The 19,941-nt window shown below is 40.8% G+C and overlaps 1 protein-coding gene across 3 annotated transcripts in view; it reads left to right on the plus strand.

Moving 5' to 3' along the window:
- Nucleotides 1-19,941, plus strand: part of DOK5 (docking protein 5) — a 164,002-nt gene that overhangs the window by 85,217 nt on the left and 58,844 nt on the right. For all 3 annotated transcript variants that reach the window (XM_045981178.1, XM_045981177.1, XM_045981179.1), the window contains 2 exons: nucleotides 18,292-18,406; nucleotides 18,492-18,611. In XM_045981178.1, coding sequence (XP_045837134.1) covers nucleotides 18,292-18,406; nucleotides 18,492-18,611 — 235 coding nt within the window. The remainder of the gene's footprint in view (nucleotides 1-18,291; nucleotides 18,407-18,491; nucleotides 18,612-19,941) is intronic.

A 19,941-nucleotide genomic window follows, 5' to 3' on the forward strand; every position in this document is an offset into this window, starting at 1 on the left:
CTGTTTGTTTGACTTAGTTATATTGTTAAGAAACACACGTATACACATACCAAAATAAGGATAAGACAAATAGAACATTAAGCTACAAAGTTCATAGGTTATAAATGCTTCCCCCCCACCCATGCATATATATTACATGAATTTCTTAAAAGCATGTATCTTTAGGACTTTGATCTATATAGAAACACTTGACTATAATGGAAGTACATACAAAAGCTCTCGATAAATGGCATCAAAAGAAAAAAGTGAATTTTCTGAAGTTGGTGAAAAATTAGCCTAATGGTTTTGGATGTGGAAGAAATCATAGAATGCTGTTTGCCAAGTGAGTCACTAGTAAAGGGGATTTCTTGTTGACAAAGGATGGAGATCCACTTCCTCCATCTAAAATTTTTTGGCAGATTTCTTCCTTTTGTTTCTCTCTCTTTTTTTTTAAGTTATAAACATCACGCAGTAACAAATTTAAACAGTTCTGGAGTGCGTGGAGTAAAAGAAAAGAAAAGACCCCAATCCTGGACCCTAGTCCCAGTCCTCAGAAAAAAATACCAATAGATTGTGTACTTTACAGACCCTTTTCTCTCTGTATACAATGAGAAACACATTCACACACATACACAGATAATATTTTTAAAACAAAAATGGAGTAGTTAATTATATGCTATCCATATTATGTTTAAGGAGATTGTAAATACAGATTTCGCCAGGATATTCACTCCTTGTGAGCCTCAAGTCCTTACATAACTTTTAGTAGGATTTCCTTTCCCATTCAAAATATTTTGGTTTCTGAGATAAATGTTTTGGTTTATTATACTTATATAATATATATATTTATTTATATTTATATTTATAATATAATTTATATTTATAATATATTTATATTTATATATTTATATATAAATATATAATATATATGTTTATATATTTACTATTATAAAATATTTTGGTTTATGAGATAAATGTTTTGACTGTAATTTCAAGCCAGTAATTAGTGGTTACACCTCTTTAATTTAATAGCTCGACAGTACACTTAAATATTGATAGACCCTAATCTGTTTAAAAATACCCAAATCAGTGGACAAAAGGGTTTCCAGTATTTGGCTAATGCAGAGCCTATCACAGTGGAAAACATGTGCATCCGGCTTTATGTGCTCATGCTCTAATCTTTTTGGAAGAAAAGTCCTAGAAATGATATTTTCGGATAACATCTCGCACCTTTAAAATGTTTGTAGCTCCTGCCAACTTGTCTCCAGATAGATTATCCAAAAATGCATACCCCCGACAGTGTCGGGAAGTGCCCTTCACTCCAAATTCCATCCTGTTCATTTCACGTTCAGACTTTCCAGTTTAAGCACCTTTTTTGGTGTGTGGGGGTTTTTATTTTTAAGGAAGACACAACAAATGGATCATTTCAGTTATTTCCATGGACAAATAAAGATCCCTTCCTCGAGGAGACAGTCCAAATTTATAACTCAGACAGGCGCTAGTCCAATTTATTTTAAGTGACCAAGGGCATGTAGGTATTTTTGGAAAGAATGAAACCATCTATATGGGGACTGGGATATAACTGTCTAGACTGGTTCTTTCTTAAGAAATCTCTTATGAAACATTTATTTAAACTGCCACGTTCAGGGTCCTTAGGGGAAGCTAGTGGGCAGGGATGTTTTGGATGGTGACTTTTGTTTAGAACGGAGCATATCTCTTCTTACTTGCCTGTCCCTGCTTCCCGGCACTGTAACTTCAGACCACTGGTGCTTTTCCGGGAAAGACGATATTAAAAAAGTTAAAAGGTTTGGAATACGCCGTAAGAGATTTTTTGGAAATGTGTAACAGAAATGTTTATTAGGGTGTTTTCAAGTGCTCTGAACATTTTCAACAGATAATAATAATGTAATAACCACAATAATAATAGTAGTTATTTTATCAATACTTAAGAAAACATTATGAACCCAAAAATGGATTGTTGTCATGTTGCTTTTATTTTTAAAGACAATCCACGAAAGTTAAAGGGGCTTATGCCTCTTCATTTTCAGTAAGATAATGGCCTTAATTTTTTTTTTTTTTTTTGAGAATGAAGCAATTTGAAACTTCCGCAGAGCTTTGCCATTTGCATATACAAAGTGAATTGCTTACTTAATTCATTCAGTCCCACAAGGGGAAAAATAATTAGGATATAGCCTACAAAAGCAGAGCAGAAAATTGCCTTTTAGGTAGTGGTCTTGTTTTTACTCTGTAAACATAAATAAATCATCATCTGTAAATTACCTTCAGCAAAAGAAGGAGAAAAATTGGAAATCAAATTCTTGTTTTCCTAAATGGCTTTTGACTTTGCAGCACACAATATACTTTGCAGTAGATTAAGAAATATACTTAATATTCCCACATAATGCTGACTAATTGCATAATTCTGACAGGAATATATCAATTCCTCAAGGGAACGTATACACTTTTAAAAACCCCATTGTATTAATCTCCCCTTGAAACACCAGAAGAAATTTCAACCGTTTCTCCGTCTGGTTCCAAAATAATCCATTTGGAAAATTGAATTGTGCAATTTGCGATTGTTTTCCAAGTTGTTAATGCAAAACTATATCGGTAGCAAATTAAACTTTTTTTTTTTTTTTCTCATTTTATTTATTTTTTCAGCGTAACAGTATTCATTCTTTTTGCACAACACCCAGTGCTCCATGCAAAACGTGCCCTCCCCATTACCCACCACCTGTTCCCCCAACCTCCCACCCCTGACCCTTCAAAACCCTCAGGTTGCCCCAACCTCCCACCCCTGACCCTTCAAAACCCTCAGGTTGTTTTTCAGAGTCCATAGTCTCTTATGGTTCGCTTCCCCTCCCCAATGTCCATAGCCCGCTCCCCCTCCCCCAATCCCACCTCCCCGCAGCAACCCCCAGTTTGTTTTGTGAGATTAAGAGTCATTTATGGTTTGTCTCCCTCCCAATCCCATCTTGTTTCATTTATTCTTCTCCTATCTCCTACCCCCCCATGTTGCTTCTCCATGTCCTCATATCAGGGAGATCATATGATAGTTGTCTTTCTCCGATTGACTTATTTCACTAAGCATGATACGCTCTAGTTCCATCCACGTCGTCGCAAATGGCAAGATTTCATTTCTTTTGATGGCTGCATAGTATTCCATTGTGTATATATACCACATCTTCTTTATCCATTCATCTGTTGATGGACATCTAGGTTCTTTCCATAGTCTGGCTATTGTAGACATTGCTGCTATAAACATTCGGGTACACGTGCCCCTTCGGATCACTATGTTTGTATCTTTAGGGTAAATACCCAGTAGTGCAATTGCTGGGTCATAGGGTAGTTCTATTTTCAACATTTTGGGGAACCTCCATGCTGTTTTCCAGAGTGGTTGCACCAGCTTGCATTTAAAGTGTGCCCACTTTGTTAATTGCTGGCTGTTAAACGTGTATTTCCATGAATGCGATCATTTATGATCAATAACATCTGGAGCATGGATTTAAAGAGCCAAGTTAATTTGGCAGTTCTTTTTGGGGGGGGAAATTCCTAATTGGATGGCATACTTAAAGATTTATCCGAAATTGGGGGGAGTGTTGAATATTTCTTTCCTTTGATGGAGTCCTAGTACTTCATGTTTTTGATATGCAGAAAACTAGAAACCAGGAACTGCATACCGGCCAAGAAGTTCTCAGATCTCTCCTTGTCTTCTCACTCCTCCTAGTCTGACATTGTCACTTACTGCCTGGTGGTCTGCTGGCCTCCCCAGACCTCACCTTCGCCCTCCGGCCATGCTCCTATCCTTCCCGTGCCCGCCATGTATGGGCAAGGCAGCTGCTCACAGATCATCTCCTCGGGTTGCCCTTCTCCTCGACTCCACATGAATGGCTCTCTGCCCCTACTCTAATGGGGAAAGAAACAGATATAAAGGAAATATACGAGTAAAAGATATAGTATGTTGGTATGACTGATGAATGCTAAGGAAGAAATTAAAGCAGGGAAAAGGGATAAGAAGTATGGAATGAGAGTTTGCAGTTTCAAATAGAGTAATCAGAAATGGTGCTATTGAGAAGATAGTATGGGAGGAGCTGGAGGCAGGGCAGAAGGGAGCCATGGAGGTCTCGAAAGGAAGAGTGTTTCTAGGCAAAAGAAAAGCAAGTACCAAGTGTTCCTGCTTGAGGGACTTGAGAAGACCATAGAAGTGAAATGGTTTTCAGCTGAGCTTTTAGGATACGGAAAACAATAAATTGTGCACCGCCTTTATTTCAGTAGAGTTGTATCCCTTCGTATAACGGCGCCTGGCATTGGAGTGGACTGTATTTGCAGCGAGATGTTTAGGAACACTCTGAGATCTCCCAAGAACTGCCCATTAGATGAGCAGGACGTAGACAGATGTGTGCGCAGTGTGCGGCTTTATTGCTTCCAGTCATGGAATGAAATCCATTTCCCTCAGAGGAACCCAGAATCTGTGGGTGGAAAACACGAGGTTGGAATTTATCTTGAGAGAAGTGAGTCAAAGTTTGTTCAGAATGATTTTCAGGCCGCGCCATCCAACATAATCAGACACTGGGGCCAAAAAGCACACCACCAGCGAGGCGGCCTTCTGTCGTTTCCTGTGTCAGTCCAGGAGAGGCGAGCTGGCCCGCCTTCACCATCTGCCTTGAGTCTCTAATGAAGGAAGGTTGCCTCATTGCAGGCAGAAGATTTGACATCCCAATAAGATGGTATGCAAGTGCCAATGAAGACTCGAGAAGCAAAGAATCACCAGTATCCCTTCTCAGCAGGCACCAGAAGTATAATCTGCGTGGACTCCCGTATTCACCTGTGCATGGTTTTCTTCAATCCGAACCACCTATAGTGAGGAGATGGCGGTTGGGCTAACAGTTGGCTGGTTGTCCCTGCAGAAATGCCTGGGAAGGAGACTGATGATGGTGTCAGGTCACAAATGGCCTGGTTCTCTTCTCATGGAAGCTACCCGGTTGTGTACAGCAGCTCAGCTATTGGCAAGTCGCCATGAAAGAGTAAGGATGAGGATGCTCAAGTGTATAAGGAGTGTACAGTAGGCACTTACGTCAGCTCGACAGACACAATAAATTCTAGGTAGGTGAGCTTGCTCCCCTGATGAAATGCCGGAGTTACACAATTTTGAAATAATAGCTGAATAAGAATAGCGGCTCTAGTAATATCTGTGATCTGTGCTTCCAGATTATTTTAATAAAAAGCAGAATGGGGGTGGGAACAGTCATAGCTCCCTCAATCAGTATTTATCTTGAATCTGGCAATCATAGAATATGGGCTTAGGGTAAGAGACCAATTATTAAAAAGAATAGTGTTTTTAAAACTTTCATTGAAATGTAATTAACATGCAGTGTTATGTTAGTTTCAGTTGTACAATATAATGATGCAGCAATTTTATACATTATTCTGTCCATCATGTGACCATCGTGATAAAAAGAATAGCATTTTGTTTCAGATGAGAGTATTCAGTGGATGCTAAGATAATGCCTGGACAGGTGGTTGGGGAACAGGACATTCACATGATATCAAAGTGTCACTCAGCTTAAGTACAAATGCAGAAATTGCTGCTTTATGATAGAGAGAAGTGATGACTACCCCCAGGTGATCAGACTACACCTCACTAAAAGAGAGGGATTCTGGCATTATGTCTCTTCTGATACATGATGAGATGTGAAGCCCACAACATCTCTTCCAGAGTATTCTCAACAAAAACGTTACCTGAGTCTCATCAACCCTTTAGATGTAGCTTCCATTCTGAAGACATGCAAGGCGTAGAAAAACTGAGGTCACCATGGAAAACCAAACCTATCTAGAACACGGAATATTCTACCTGAAAACTGAAATGATCTTCTCAAAGTGACAATGTCCTTTATAAAGTGTGGGGACTCTTCTAAATTGAAAGAAACTCAGATATAAGAAATGCAGCGCATGCATCTTCGTTGGATCCTGGACTGGGTGGTGGCAGAGGGATGTGGCCACAGCTCTGAAAGATATTTGGGGGACTCTTAGGGAGCTTTGAAGATGGGCTGGTAATGACATAATATGAGGAGTTATTGCCCATTTTCTTAGTTGTGAAAATAGCATTGCAGTGATGTGGGTGATCCCTGGTATTGATAAAAACTCTTTGCAAAGTTGTAGGGGTGATGTGTGTTTCTGTCTGTAATTTACTTTCAAATACTTCAGCCCAAACCAAGTGTGTATGCAAGTGCGCACACACACACACACACACACACACACCCTCACATATTTAAATGTAAAGAGAGATGAAGCAAACTAAAGGTGGCAAAATGTTGATAATTGTGAATTCTAGGTGATGGAGCCCATTATATTATTCTTTATCTTTTCAGTGTTGGAAATATTCACAGTGAAATTTCGGAAAAGAAAATGATGAACATAAAATTCACTAAGCAAAAAGCAAAGGGCAAAAGACAAAATTTTTGTTTTTAAAAAACTAAACATAAGGGGCACCTGGGTAGCTCAGTCATTAAGCATCTGCCTTCCGCTCAGGTCATGATCTTGGGGTCCTGGGATTGAACCCCATATTGGGCTCCCTGCCTAGACGGGAGCCTGCTTCTCCCTATCCCACTTCCCTATACCTGTGTTCCCTCTCTCACTACCTCTCTCTGTCATAAATAAGTGAAATCTTAAAATAAAAAACAAATGAATGGATGAGAAAGAATAAAAAAAAGTCTGGGGCTCCTGGGCGGCTCAGTCAGCTAAGTGTCTGACTCTTGATCTCAGCTCAAGTCATGGTCTCAGGGTCATGAGATGGAACCCCATGTTGGGCCGTGCACTCAGTGCAGAGTCTGCTTGAGTTGCTCTGTCTTCCTCTCCCTCTGCCCCTCCCCCACTAGTCTTTAAATAAACAAACAAATAAATAAATAAAATCTTTTAAAAACAGCATGAAAAAGGACTGAACTAATTCCCAAAATGTCAATCATGGGAACTAATTTAAATTACTTTAACAGCTGTACAAGAGACAATGGATTAGATTAGATAAAAATGTAATATTCCAATGGTATGTTTCTTAAAATCACTTATACATTTCTACCAGAGCTACATCTAAAATGAAGGCAAGCCAAAATTTAAAAACCAAATGGTCATCCACAAAGTGGAATACCACATAGAAACCAAAACCTCTCGTATCCGAGACAACCTGGAAGGACGTCACACAGGTGAGGTTGGGTGAAAGATGTAGACACGGAAAAATACATATGCAATGATTCCATTTATAAAAAGCTTTTTAAAAGAACTCACCACCCATGACCGAGATCAAAGTCGTGATCTTATTTGTGAGCAGCTCTGACCCAGGAAGTGGTGATAGTGACAAAAATGCTTTTCATGGGTCCGGATGTGTGGTGGATACACAGGTGTGTAGGCACGTAAAGACGCGCTGGGCTGTCTTCTCAGGATTTCGTTCCTTTACCGTGTGTGTCTGATCCACAGGACCGGTACATAAATTCCAGCTCTGGGTGTCTCAAGCAGAATTGCCCTGAGCCGTAGCCCAAGTTATAAAGCGTGGTACCATATGTACCCACAATAAGCAAGGGTTGTTGAAAAGCTGAGTTTTCTTCAACACTTTAAGATCCAAGTAGGAAAGTTGAGTTTAGTTCAGATTATCTTCTTTTAATTTAACAAAGACTTTATTTTTATTTCGGGACACTATGCAAGATTTCTTCTGAAAACTTTAAAAAAAAACAACTGATTTGACTACTAAGTAAAACTGATAACCAATGTCCTAGTTGATCATTATGTACTGGACTAGGCAATCTGGTCTGCTTTGTTCAAAAAGCAACATTATTGTACAGCGAGATTTGAGAGGAAATCTCTATGAAAATTCCTGGCCAAAAGAAAATCGAACAGAGGGTCTATTAACTAACTTCTGCTGTGGCAACCATTCCAAAATTTTAGTAGCCTATAGCTGTGCGTCTTTTATCTCCTGCGCTTGTTACAGGAGGGGTCTGGGTTGGCTGTGGGTGGACTGAGCACAGCTGGATTAATTTCACTCGGTTGAGATCCATCCATCTGTCTGAATGTACAGATGAGATGCATCTGTCTGTACATTCAGAGATCCAGGAAGGTGGGGAACATTATGCTCATAGTGGAAGGTTGAAACTTGAGGGTAGAACTGATCTAATTATGCATGCATTTAAAATATCTTCTTGGACATGGCATATCAGGTCATGTTCTGTTAGCAAAAGCCAGTTGCATGGCCAAGTTCAAACTCATTAGCAAAGAAGCAGAAGGACTGGGGGAGAATGGATGCTTATGAACAAATAATTCCATAAATGGTAGAAAATGGAGATTACTACAAGGGGCACATTTTACCTTTGGTCTTATTTTAAATTCCTCCAAATCCTACAGACAGAATTATTTTGCCAAGTCTTATCATTGCCTGATCTGTTTCAACCTCCATGCTTAGAAGCACACTTTATGCGTCAGAGAACGCCCTATTTAGTGTTCTCTTTTACCAGCAGAATTTTTAAGGAGCCACTGTCTTCTGTGAATTTTTAATTGCTCCATGATAATTTCTCTCAGAAAGAAATGGCCCCAGGATGTGCAAAATCAGATTAAGCCTGACACTAAGCGGGGCTCTTGAAAGTAAACATACAGTTTCTAGAGAAAAATCAAGCATTTCAAACGTCCTAATATTGACATTTTCCAGTAAGCTATATCGATATTTCCAGCCTTTTTTTGATAGCTACCTGTTTTTTGCTTCGTTTCAAGAGAAAAATCTCTTGAGTCAGTAAGTTTAAATACATTCTAGTAAATGAAAAGTGAGGTTGAAACTGAGAGGTCACAGGTTAATTCGAAAAGGTAAGCAGGGGGCACCTGGGTGGCTTAGTGGGTTAGGCCTCTGCCTTCGGCTCAGGTCAATATCTCAGGATCCTGGGATCGAGTCCTGCATCAGTCTCTTTGCTCAGCGGGGAGCCTGCTTCCCCTTCTCTCTCTGCCTGCCTCTCTGCCTACTTGTGATCTCTCTCTGTCAAATAAATAAATAAAATAAAATAAAAAAGAAAAGAAAACGTAAGCAGCCTGGTAGCAGGCCCCCAAGTAAACAGAGGTTATTTTAATTGTCTAACTTGGGATCTGCTATTGTTTTTGCATGGGCAGTATATAAAAAATAGGTTAAAAATATTTCAAGTCTATTTATATACCATTTTTAACCACAAAATTCAACTTCTTTTCTGCTTTCCAGACTCTTCTATTAGAGATGAAAACGTGTCTGGACCTGCCTTTAGACCTCTCTTTGGAATAGTTCTTTCGTCCTTTAAATCCTATTTCTCAGAGATATTTCAGATTTTGGTCACAAGGCTCGAAATACTTCATTGTCTTTCTCACTCAGGAAATGCAACCATGACATGGGCAAAAAAGGCAAAAGGAAAGCAAGTGATGCTTTTCAGCAGGGTGACCTTTGGGATTTCAAGTGGGAACCAAGCCTTTACCACGTTTCTGTCACAGTCTGTTGTGACGGAATGCTTCTGCTAAGCCAATGGGAGCCTTTCTGGGTGCCTCTAGGACCTTTAGGTCCATTGATTCCCCTGCACTGTTGACTCAATAGAAAATGAGATGAAATGAAACTCAGTTTCATACTAGGATTAGATCAAGAGTGGTCGGTTTACGGTGTTTTTCTTAATTTTCAGTCATTTGTCATTTATTCATCAAGGCTTGTCACAGTAACACCTCTATTCATGGTTACGTCATCTTTTGCTTTCCACCAGCTCACCTCTCTACTGAAGTAAATTCACCACAAGAGCAGATTTTCCTATTGCCCTCAGTAGACGACCAGTATCTCTGGCCATCAACAGGAATTAGCATTTAAAAAGAAATACAATGGAAAGAATATGATGTTCCTAAGTTCTAACTACTTTTTACTACAGAAATTTTTTTTTAATGTGGTAAAAAACACAAAGGGTAAAATCTACCCTCTAAATAACTTTTTAAGTATACAGTACAGTTTTGTTAACTATATGCCCACTGTTGTACGGCAGATCTCTATAACTTTTTCGCCTTATATGATTGAAACCCTGTGCCCATTGAACAGCTACTTCTGGATTCCCCCTCTCCCCATCCCTTGGCAGGCACCATTCAAATTTCTGCTTCTGATTTTCCCTGCTGTGGATACCTCGTATGAGTGGAATCGTGCAGTATTTGTCCCTCTCTGACCAGCTTATTTCGCATAGCATGATGTCCTCCAGGTTCATCATGTTGTCACAAATGATAACATTTCCTTCTTCTTTTAAGGCTGAATAATATTCTGTAGTATGCATATACTGTATTTCTTTATTTCTTTATCCATGGCCGTTTAGGTTGTCTCCGTGTCTTGGCTGGTGTGAGAAATGTTGCTATGGACATGGGCATGCACGTATCTTTTTGAGATCCTGTTTTTAATATATATTTACATCTACGGTATACTCAGAAGTGAGACTGCTTGATCACGTGGTAGTTCTATTTTTAATTTTTCGAGGAACCTTAATCCCGTTTTCCATAGTGGCTACACCAATTTACATTCCCGCCAACAATTCACAAAGCTTCCAGTTTCCCTTCTGGTTTTTTGTTTTGTTTTGTTTTTTCTTTAAAATCGTGGCCATCCTCACATGGAGGTGATATTTCATTCTGGTTTTGATTTGCATTGCCCTGAGGATTAGTGATGTTTAGCAACTTTTTATATACCTGTTGGTTATTTCTAGGTCTTCGGGAAAATGTCTGTTCAGGTCTTTTGCTCATTTTTTTAATTGGGTTGCTTTTTTAGCTATTGAGTTATAAGATTCCGTATATATTTTGGGTATTAAGCCCTTATCGGATATGTGGTTTGCACATATTTTCACCCATTCCTTAGGTTGCTGTTCATTCTGTTGATTGTTTTCTTTGCTGCACAGAAGTTTTTGGTGGTTGTTGTTTTGTCCCATTTGTCAAATTTTCAATGCTGTTGCCTGTGCTTTTGTGCCATATCCGATAAATCATTGCCAAGGCCAGTGTTATGACATTTCTTTTCTTTTATGTCTTCTTTAGGAGTTTATACTCTGAAGACAGGCATTTAAGTCTTTAATCAATTTTGAGTCGATTTTTATGTAAGATGGGAACTCAACCACATCCGTTCACATGTGGATATCCAGTTTCCCAACTCCGTTTGTTGAAGAAACTCTTCTTTCCCCATTGTGGGTTCCTGGCAGAGATGCAGCAGTTATTTCTGAGCTCCTTATTTTTTTCCATCGGTGTGTATGTCTGTCTGTGTGCCGGTACCATCCTGTTTTGGTTACTGTAGCTTTGTAATATGTTTTGAAGTTCAGGAAGTGTGAAGCCTTCAGTTTCACTCTTTCTCAAGATCATTTGACTATGTATTCAGGGTCCTTTGTGGTTCCGTATAAATTATAGGATGGCCTTTTTATACCTGTAAATAATGCAGCAGGATTTTGAAAGAGATTGCATTGAATCTGTAGGTAACTTCAAGTAGTATGGAAATTTTATCTTATTTACTTATTTTTTAAAGATTTTTAAATTTATTTTAGAGAGAGAATGTGTGTGTGAGCACAGGGCTCAGAGGAGCAGAAGGAGAGGGAGAGAGAAAAATCTCAAGCAGACTCCTTGCCGAGCGGGGAACCTGACCCTGGGCTTGATCTCATGACCTGAGCTGAAATCAAGAGTCAGAGGCTTAACTGACTGAGCCACTCAGACAAGCGCCCCAAATGTGGACATTTTAACAATATTAAGTCTTTCACTGCATGAACTAGGGATGTCTTCTCACTTATTTATACCTTATTTAACTTTTTTCAGCATTGTTTCGTAGTTTTCAGTGCTTTTTTTTTTCTTCCTTGGTTACATTTATTCATAAGTAGTTTATTCTTTTTAATATTATTGTAAATGGGATTGTTTTCTTAATTTCCTTTTGAGATTGTTCAGTATCTAGAAACACAATTGATTTTTGTGTGTTCATTTTGTATCCCACTACTCTGCTGAATTCATTTGTTACTTCTAACAGGTGTGTGTGTATGTGAGAGAGAGCAAGAGAGAGAGACAGATCTTTAGGATTTTCTACACATAAGATTATGTCATCTGCAAACAGAGATAATTTTACTTCTTCCTTTCCAATCTGGATGCATATAATTAAAAAAACAATAATACAAAGAGACAAACAATAGAAACCTACCCAGACCCTTCATCCTCCTCACTAATATATATACAAGGATATGTATGTATGCAAGCATGCATGTATAAACATTATTTTTTATAGAAATGGAAATAAATGGGTGCCTGGGAGGCTCAGATGGTTAAGCATCTGCCTTCAGCTCAGGTCATGCTCCCAGGGTCCTGGGATCGAGTCCTGCATCAGGATCCTGCTCCATGACAGGCCTGCTTCTCCCTCTGCCTCTGTCTCTCTCTGTCTCTCATGAATAAATAAATAGTCTTTAAAAAAAAAAAAAAAGGAATTGGGAATAAACCATGCCTACCATGGTGGTTTTTTAAAAACTATTTCTGTTTTGAGTATGATGTTTTAGCATCTTATATTTTAAATTACAGTTTGGCTTCAGTTGAAGTAAAGTGTGCAGTAAGGATTTAGCTTGTGATGCTCTAACAATGAGTGTGGCTTCAAAGTAATACATAAATCCCAGTAATGGATTAAGCCCTTGCTTTGTTCAGGGACTAATTGCAGGTAACCGAGCACTAAGATAACATTCTCATCCCAAACATGCAATTCTCTTATTCATGCATTGTTTTCCTCTGACTGGATAATTTCAAAGGACTTGTCTTCAAGTTTTCTGGTTCTTTCTTCCATTTGATCAGATCTGTTCTGAACCCTGCTAGTGACTTTTCAATTCTGCTAATCTTCAGCTCAAGACTGGTTCTTTTCCTGTACAAAACCAGTCCAAAAAGTCTGAGAGACTGGCTGTTTTTTCAAATGTGTGGATCCCAACCTAAACTTACAAAGAACATGAAGAAACAGGAAACATAGCTCAAAGTAACAAATCTTTAGAAAATGACCCTAAAGAAATGGAAGTATATGAACTACCTGAAAAAGAATTTGAGATCATTATCATAAAGATGCCTCAATGAGCTTAAGAAAGCAAATGTTGGCCAGATTAAAACGGGGAGGAATGGAAAAGCTTTGAAATATTGATCTCCTTAGGTCCCCTGACTTTGCATGAGCTGCACAGCCTTATGGGGAAGGTGGGCGGGGAGATGCCGGGGAGGGGGGAGGTACTGCAGAGAAGGCTTATCCTTGAGTGCACATGTCAAGGGTAGGAGGACAAATGTTCTAACATATAAGATACTTCGTCCTTGCCAAACAAGTAAATTTCTTTCTCAGAATCTTTGCGCTTTCTGTTACTTCTGCCTGGAGTGACTGGGCCCAGTATTCATATGATTCAGATTTTCAGATCTTTTGGGTCTCTGCTCAAATGCTCCCTTCTCTGAAAGGACATCCTTATCCCCTTTTGTAAAATAGGAGACTTCTCCTGTCGGAGCCCACACGAAATCCTTCTTCAAATCTTTGCTTGTCCTTTTAGCACTTCCCTATCCCTGCCTGGTGAATTGGTTCTTTGCTTATTTCCTCCCTTTAAATAAGAATAAACAAAAAATAAATAAATATTAATATACAATGAGTTTTAAAAATTTGATGAATGAATGGGTTCCAAGAAGATTCTTGAAGAGGCAACGTGGTTCTCCTACAGCTTTGTTTAAGGCACTCCCTCCTTGATGCTGTTACACCTTGAGGAAATTTTTCCCTCTTATTTGTGAATCTCTACACAAAAATGACGTAATTCATACAGAGTTTAGGGTGTGTCTTTTCTCTTACACTGTGAAAGAAAAATAAAATTTCTGACTACAGAGTCTCAGGAGGAACTTCTCCAAAAATGTTTTGAACTTGGTAAGAAATAACTTCTGATCTGAGACATAAGGAAAAGATAAGAAATTCAAACTGAAGGTGACCTGAAGGTATTGCCTCTCCTTGGTCCTGAATGCCTGTCTTCTTTGAGGTCATATTGAGGGTCCAATGCAGTCACTTTTGATGATCAGATATGCTTATTAGCCCCCATTTAAAAATAACATTTGGGGGCGCCTGAGTGGCTCAGTGGGTTAAGCCTCTGCCTTTGGCTCAGGTCATGATCCCAGAGTCCTGGGATTGAGCCCCATATCTGGCTCTCTGCTCAGCGGGGGGCCTGCTTCCCGCTCTCTCTCTGCCTGCCTCTCTGCCTACTTGTGATCTCTCTCTGTCAAAGAAATAAATGACATTTTTAAAAAAGTAAAAAAAAAATAAAAATAACATTTATATCACACAAGAACCTGAGACCTTATCAAAATCTATGTTTGCTTCAAAAGTGATTCTTTAGGGGCAAATTATGTCTTTGTAAAAAGAATATTAAAGGGGGCGCCTGAGTGGCTCAGTTGGTTAAGCATCTGCCTTCGTCTCGGGTCATGATCTCAGGGTCCTGGGATCTAGTCCCACATCGGGCTCCTTGTTCATGGTGAGCTTGCTTCTCCCTCTGCCTGCTGCTCCCCCTGCTTGTGCTCTCTTCTCTCTCTCTGACAAATAAATAAAGTCTTTTTTAAAAAAAGGAATATTAAAAAAAATACATTCTGCTTTTATGTCTTATATAGGTTTTAAAGTGACTTGTAAATATACCTGCAAATGTTCTCATAATTTTCCCTCTAGCATGTATTTTGAGGAAGGCTCTGTTGATGGATTAGCGCCGACTGCAATTCTTGTGAAAGTAAACAGTGTGTATGTGGGGGGGGGGGAGGGATGTGTGCAAGCACGCGCTCATTGAGATGTGGTTCTGAACTGTTGCCTTAGAACCTGCCAGTCCTTTGACACAACAGACATAATCCTGCCTGCTCTGTGAACACTCACCTCCCCCGAGCCGGGGGTGTCAGGTTGCTTATAATCTAAACCAATTTCCCAAATGGGTAATTGTGTTCTGACTCATGCAATTCTTCCTACATTTTCTGACCCTTTCGGGTGACATTCCTTCCTCTTTGCCTTTAATGGATGTGTAATGAAATGACATATTTCAAAATCATCGCTGTGCCTCAGGTTAGGGTAGACTGCTTTTATATAATGTCTCAGTAGAGGGTTCAGAATAAAGGCTGGGGCACTCACCCGCGACTTCACCGGCACCCCTCCCTGCCACCCCACACCAGCGAAAAGCAAGAAGTCCTCAAATATGAGATGACCTCCCTGGCTAAAGATTCTCTGGGCTGGAAGTCTTTACAGTCAGTCTTTAGTATTTCAGATGGGTGAAGAACACAGGTGTTAGGGTCAGTTTGCCTCATTCAGAGCTTGGTTCTGCCATTTTTTGGCTGTGACCTTGAGCTCATGACCTTGACCTTTCTCATTCACAGCTTCTTCAGCTGGAAAATAACTGATAATATTATCTATCTTGCACAATGTTTATGAAGATCGAATGAGACACGCCATGTAAGACTGGTCTAAGCACAATGTGTGATAAACAGAGCAGGCTCGATTAATGTTGACTCTCAGATGATTATCATTGATTCAAACCATCAGTAAGTCATTGATAGGTGACTCACGTCTAGCTGGGTATTGGAGAGATCGATGGATTAATTATGATAACAGATAATAGAACAAAGCTTCGTACAGCATACATGGGAGCAGAGAGAAGGCAATGAGTAATTCACACTGAGGTCAGGGCAGGTTTCCCCAAGGAAGTGGGCCTTGAAGGAAAAAGATCTCCCTGGAGAAAGAGGCATTCACCTTGGACAGGCTCCATGCAAGTAAGTTTGTGGGTGTGTTTGGTCTTTGGTTCATCAACCCACATATATTCATTGAGTTCTCACGATGTGGCAAGCTCCGTGTTAGATTCAGGGACACAGTGGTGAGCAAAAACTTAGGGAATTTTCATTCTAGAGGCAAGAGAGGTACAAAACCTCAGCCCATGTGACTGTCAGAGGACCTTGAGGACAAAGATGTCATTGGAAGATAGAGGCTGGAGACTCTGATTAGATGGAGGGATAGGGGGCGTCCAGTAGAGCTCTGTGGGTAAGTGAGATTTGAGCTAAGACTCCTAAGGTGGGCACAAGTGAAGTAAGGAGAGCATAAGGAAGGCTCTGTGCCAGGAGAATCTTGATGCCCTCTGAGGCCTGAACAAAAACCAGTGTGACTGGAACTTACAACTTATCCAGAAGGTTTAAGGGAGGAGGCTGGTAAGATAGCTACAGGGAAGACCACAGAGGGCCTTGATGGTTACCCTAGGGCTTGGCTTCTTGTCCCCGGGGAATGAGAAGTCACCGAACTGTTGTTTTATGCACAGAAATGCTGGTATCAGACTTGTGTTTGAAAAGATCATCTAGATGCCGTGTTTATAGTGAATTACGAGGTTACATGGAAGTGGAGACACCAGTAAGTAGTTGAGGCTATTAGTGCGTGTATTGGGGTATTGGCACAAAAAATACACAGACAATGAATGAACAGTTGCAGGACACCAGGGTGGCTCAGTCAGTTAAGTGTCTGGCTCTTGATTTCAGTTCAGGTTATGATCTCAGGATCGTGAGATCGAGCCCCAAGTCAGACTCCACGCTTAGCGCAGAGTCTGCTCAAAATTCTTTCTCTCCCTCTGCCCCTTCCCCTGCTCACAGTCTCCCTCTCTCTAAAATAAATAAATACACAAATAAAATCTTCAAAAAATCAACAGTTGTATCTGGTAAACTCTGAGGGATTTCGAGTAGCTGGAGAATAAAGTCAGTGGTGTTGAGCTACTAAAGCCACCTACTGAAGTAGGTAGTGCTGTAGCCAGCTTTGGGGGAACTCTGATGTCTTAGTCCATTTGGGCTGCCATAAAAAATAGCATAAACCATTAAACCACAGCAATGTAATTCTCACCGTTCTAGAGTCTGGGAAGTCCAAGTTCAAGGCACTGGCAGATTTGATATCTGGTGAGAACTTGCTTTCTGGTTCATGGAAGGCATCGTCTTGCTATGTCCTCACATGGTGAAGGCATGAGGGATCTCTCTGGGGTCTCTTTTATAATCCTGTTCAGGAGGGCTCCACCCTCCGGACCTATCACCCTCCAAAGGTCCCATCTCTTAATACTGTCTCCTTGAGGGGTAGGATTTCAACATGTGAATTTTGGGAGCCACAAACATTTGGTCAGTAGCAACTGTTAAGATATTTTATGCCAAGAAATTTGCATTTATACTATAAAGAGAGCCGATGGAGTTTAGGAAGTAGGGGAATGAAATAATCAAGTTATTTCATGTGTGGAGAATATTGGCTTCTCCCCACCCCACCCCCAACTTCTTGAGCCAATCATTCCTTATATGTAGAATAAGATGAGAGAGAGTACTGAAGCCAAAGACTGATGGGAGATATCTTCTTTTCTATAACACAAATAGGGGGAGGTCAAACTTGTTAAGGTGCATTATTTATATTGTAAGTACCCTGAGGCCACCCATGCCTTCTCTCAGGCAGCCTGTCATCACAGCCCTTGAACGCAGCGGGGAATCTGGATGTAACGGAAGGAGGGGCAGCCATTTTGGAAACACAATAAGCCAATACCTTTGGTGGGAGGGGGGTGGTTTATAAAAGTGTTAACATTTTGAAAGTTTGTAACAGGGACCAAGAGCCTGTGGGAGACAAGAAAGAAGGAGAGCATGTCTGATGCGAAGGCTTTCCCTCTGGATAAGAAAAAGGTGATACCTTGCAGGGTAGCATGCAGGCTCTAGCAGAGGCCCCGTGAACTGTTGAGGAGCTGGGAGTAAGCCAGAGAGACTGGGGAAGCATGGAGCAAAACCACTGTCTGTCTTGGAATATAGGACTTGAACCACAAGTAGAGGGGCATTTTGGGGACTACTGACATTCCATTGCTGATTATCGAAGAGTGACAAGACTCAGTTATGAACTGGACCACAATTCCCTTCCTCCCCCGGGGTGGACGGGTATAAGTTACCTTCACGGGGAGCACCGCAAGGGACTGGAGTATTTGAAAGGCTTTCCATGGAGCTGGGGATATAGTTCCGAGAACTATTCATCAGGGAGAACCATCGGGGAGATAAAAACACTAAAATGAGCTTTCTATCTCTATGAAGTTTTGAGCCCATGCCATTTAATATGCTTTAGAAGACTTAAAAAGGAAGGTCATTCACTGACCTTCCTTGCTATGTATGAAGGATAAAACAAACATAATTCACAGCTCTCAAAAATGCACTTTGCAGTCAAGCGGTGTTCATGTGCGCTGTGCCTTCCGCTCGTCATGCCTCCCCATAGTGTGGTGGTGGTGACTGGGCGTGTTCCTTCAGGGAGTGTGATCAGATCTGCACTTGTTCATTTTTCAGGTTACAGAGCTCAACAACGTGAAGAACGTAGCTCGATTGCCCAAGAGCACCAAGAAACACGCCATAGGGATTTATTTCAATGATGATACCTCCAAGACCTTCGCTTGTGAATCAGGTTCGTCCAAGGCAGGGAGGGCTTTTGCTTTTCGCTTTTAAGCAGGCACTGGGCGTGCACGTTAATCTTGCGGACGTTTCCACAGATCTGGAGGCCGACGAATGGTGCAAAGTCCTCCAGATGGAGTGTGTGGGCACGAGGATCAATGACATCAGCCTCGGAGAGCCTGACTTACTGGCTACTGGGGTTGAGAGAGAACAGAGTGGTATGTAACGAAAATTCTCTCCTTCGCTCTCTTGAACACTGTTTTTGTCCCACCACAAGACGTCTTCATTGCGTGACATTTTTGAAGATGTAAGCAGTGTATGGAGTAAAAGGAAGCCTTTAGCTGACCCAGATCCTGTATTATTATTTCATTGTCTTTCTTTTCTTAATGTGTGTTCAATGCACAAATATGGACGTAACTGTATGAATACCATTGGCTAGGAACCTGGGGGAACCTGCCACGTGCCAGTTTCTGTGGCCGATGAATTAGGTCATCGGATTTTCCCAGCAGCTCCGTGAAGCAGCCACTGTCCCTTCCCTCGTTTTGCAGATGAGGAGACTGATGCTCCTGCTCTGATCCCCAGCTCATGTTTGATGCACTCCTGGACCTACAGTCCTAAAATACTGATTTTTACCACATAATGAGGGATTTTGTTTTTGTTTTGGTCTTAAGTTTTTCATTGAAAATATCTCACTGAAAGCTTTCTGATTTTTTTAAAAAAGATTTTTATTTATTTATTTGACAGAGATCACAAGTAGGCAGAGAGGCAGGAAGAGAGAGAGGAGGAAGCAGGCTCCTTGCTGAGCAGAGAGCCCGATACGGGGCTCGATCCCAGGACCCTGAGATCATGACCCGAGCTGAAGGCAGAGGCTTTAACCCACTGAGCCACCCAGGCACCCCAGATGTTTTTAGTAGAATCCAAACTTCATAACTATTTTCTCAGGTTTAAATCCACCTAAGTCTGTGTTTTTGTTTTCGTTTTGTTTTGTTTTCTTTTTAATTGAAACACATGAGCCCAACTCCTTGAGCTTAGCACTCAACCTGGGACGAAGTCATTTTAGGTAATAACGATCAAAATACCCATGAACATTTCGGCAAAACTCAGTATTGGTTTACAGTAGGAGCCTGGATGCGAGAGAGTATTTGTTTGCAAATAACCGAACCTTATGGCAGGGTAGATTGGATCCCGGAGTCCTGCTCAGTGGTAGCCTAGTGACTTGATCTGTGAGGATGGGACACACCAGAAAAGGCCGTGAGCCCCTTGGGTTGATGATGAACGTGGCAGAGGTGGAATTGTACTGACCCTTCCCATGGGCACACACTCCAGCTCTCAGTAAAAAAATGCCCTTGCTGTCACTTGGAACTCTGTCTTCATGACACGTTTATAGGCTGGGACTATTTTGGATGTCCCGTATGTGCCGTAATCCCTCTCCACGGAAACGTTGTTGACTGAGACTGACAAGTGCTTGGCTAATTCAGAAAAGTCTCTTTGTAGACTGGGAAGAAGCTGAGCTGTAGGGAAGCCGAGCCATTCTCCAAGGTCATACAA

Source organism: Meles meles, chromosome 16 (genome assembly GCF_922984935.1).
Source record: "Meles meles chromosome 16, mMelMel3.1 paternal haplotype, whole genome shotgun sequence".
In the NCBI taxonomy this organism is placed as follows: Eukaryota; Metazoa; Chordata; class Mammalia; order Carnivora; family Mustelidae; genus Meles; species Meles meles.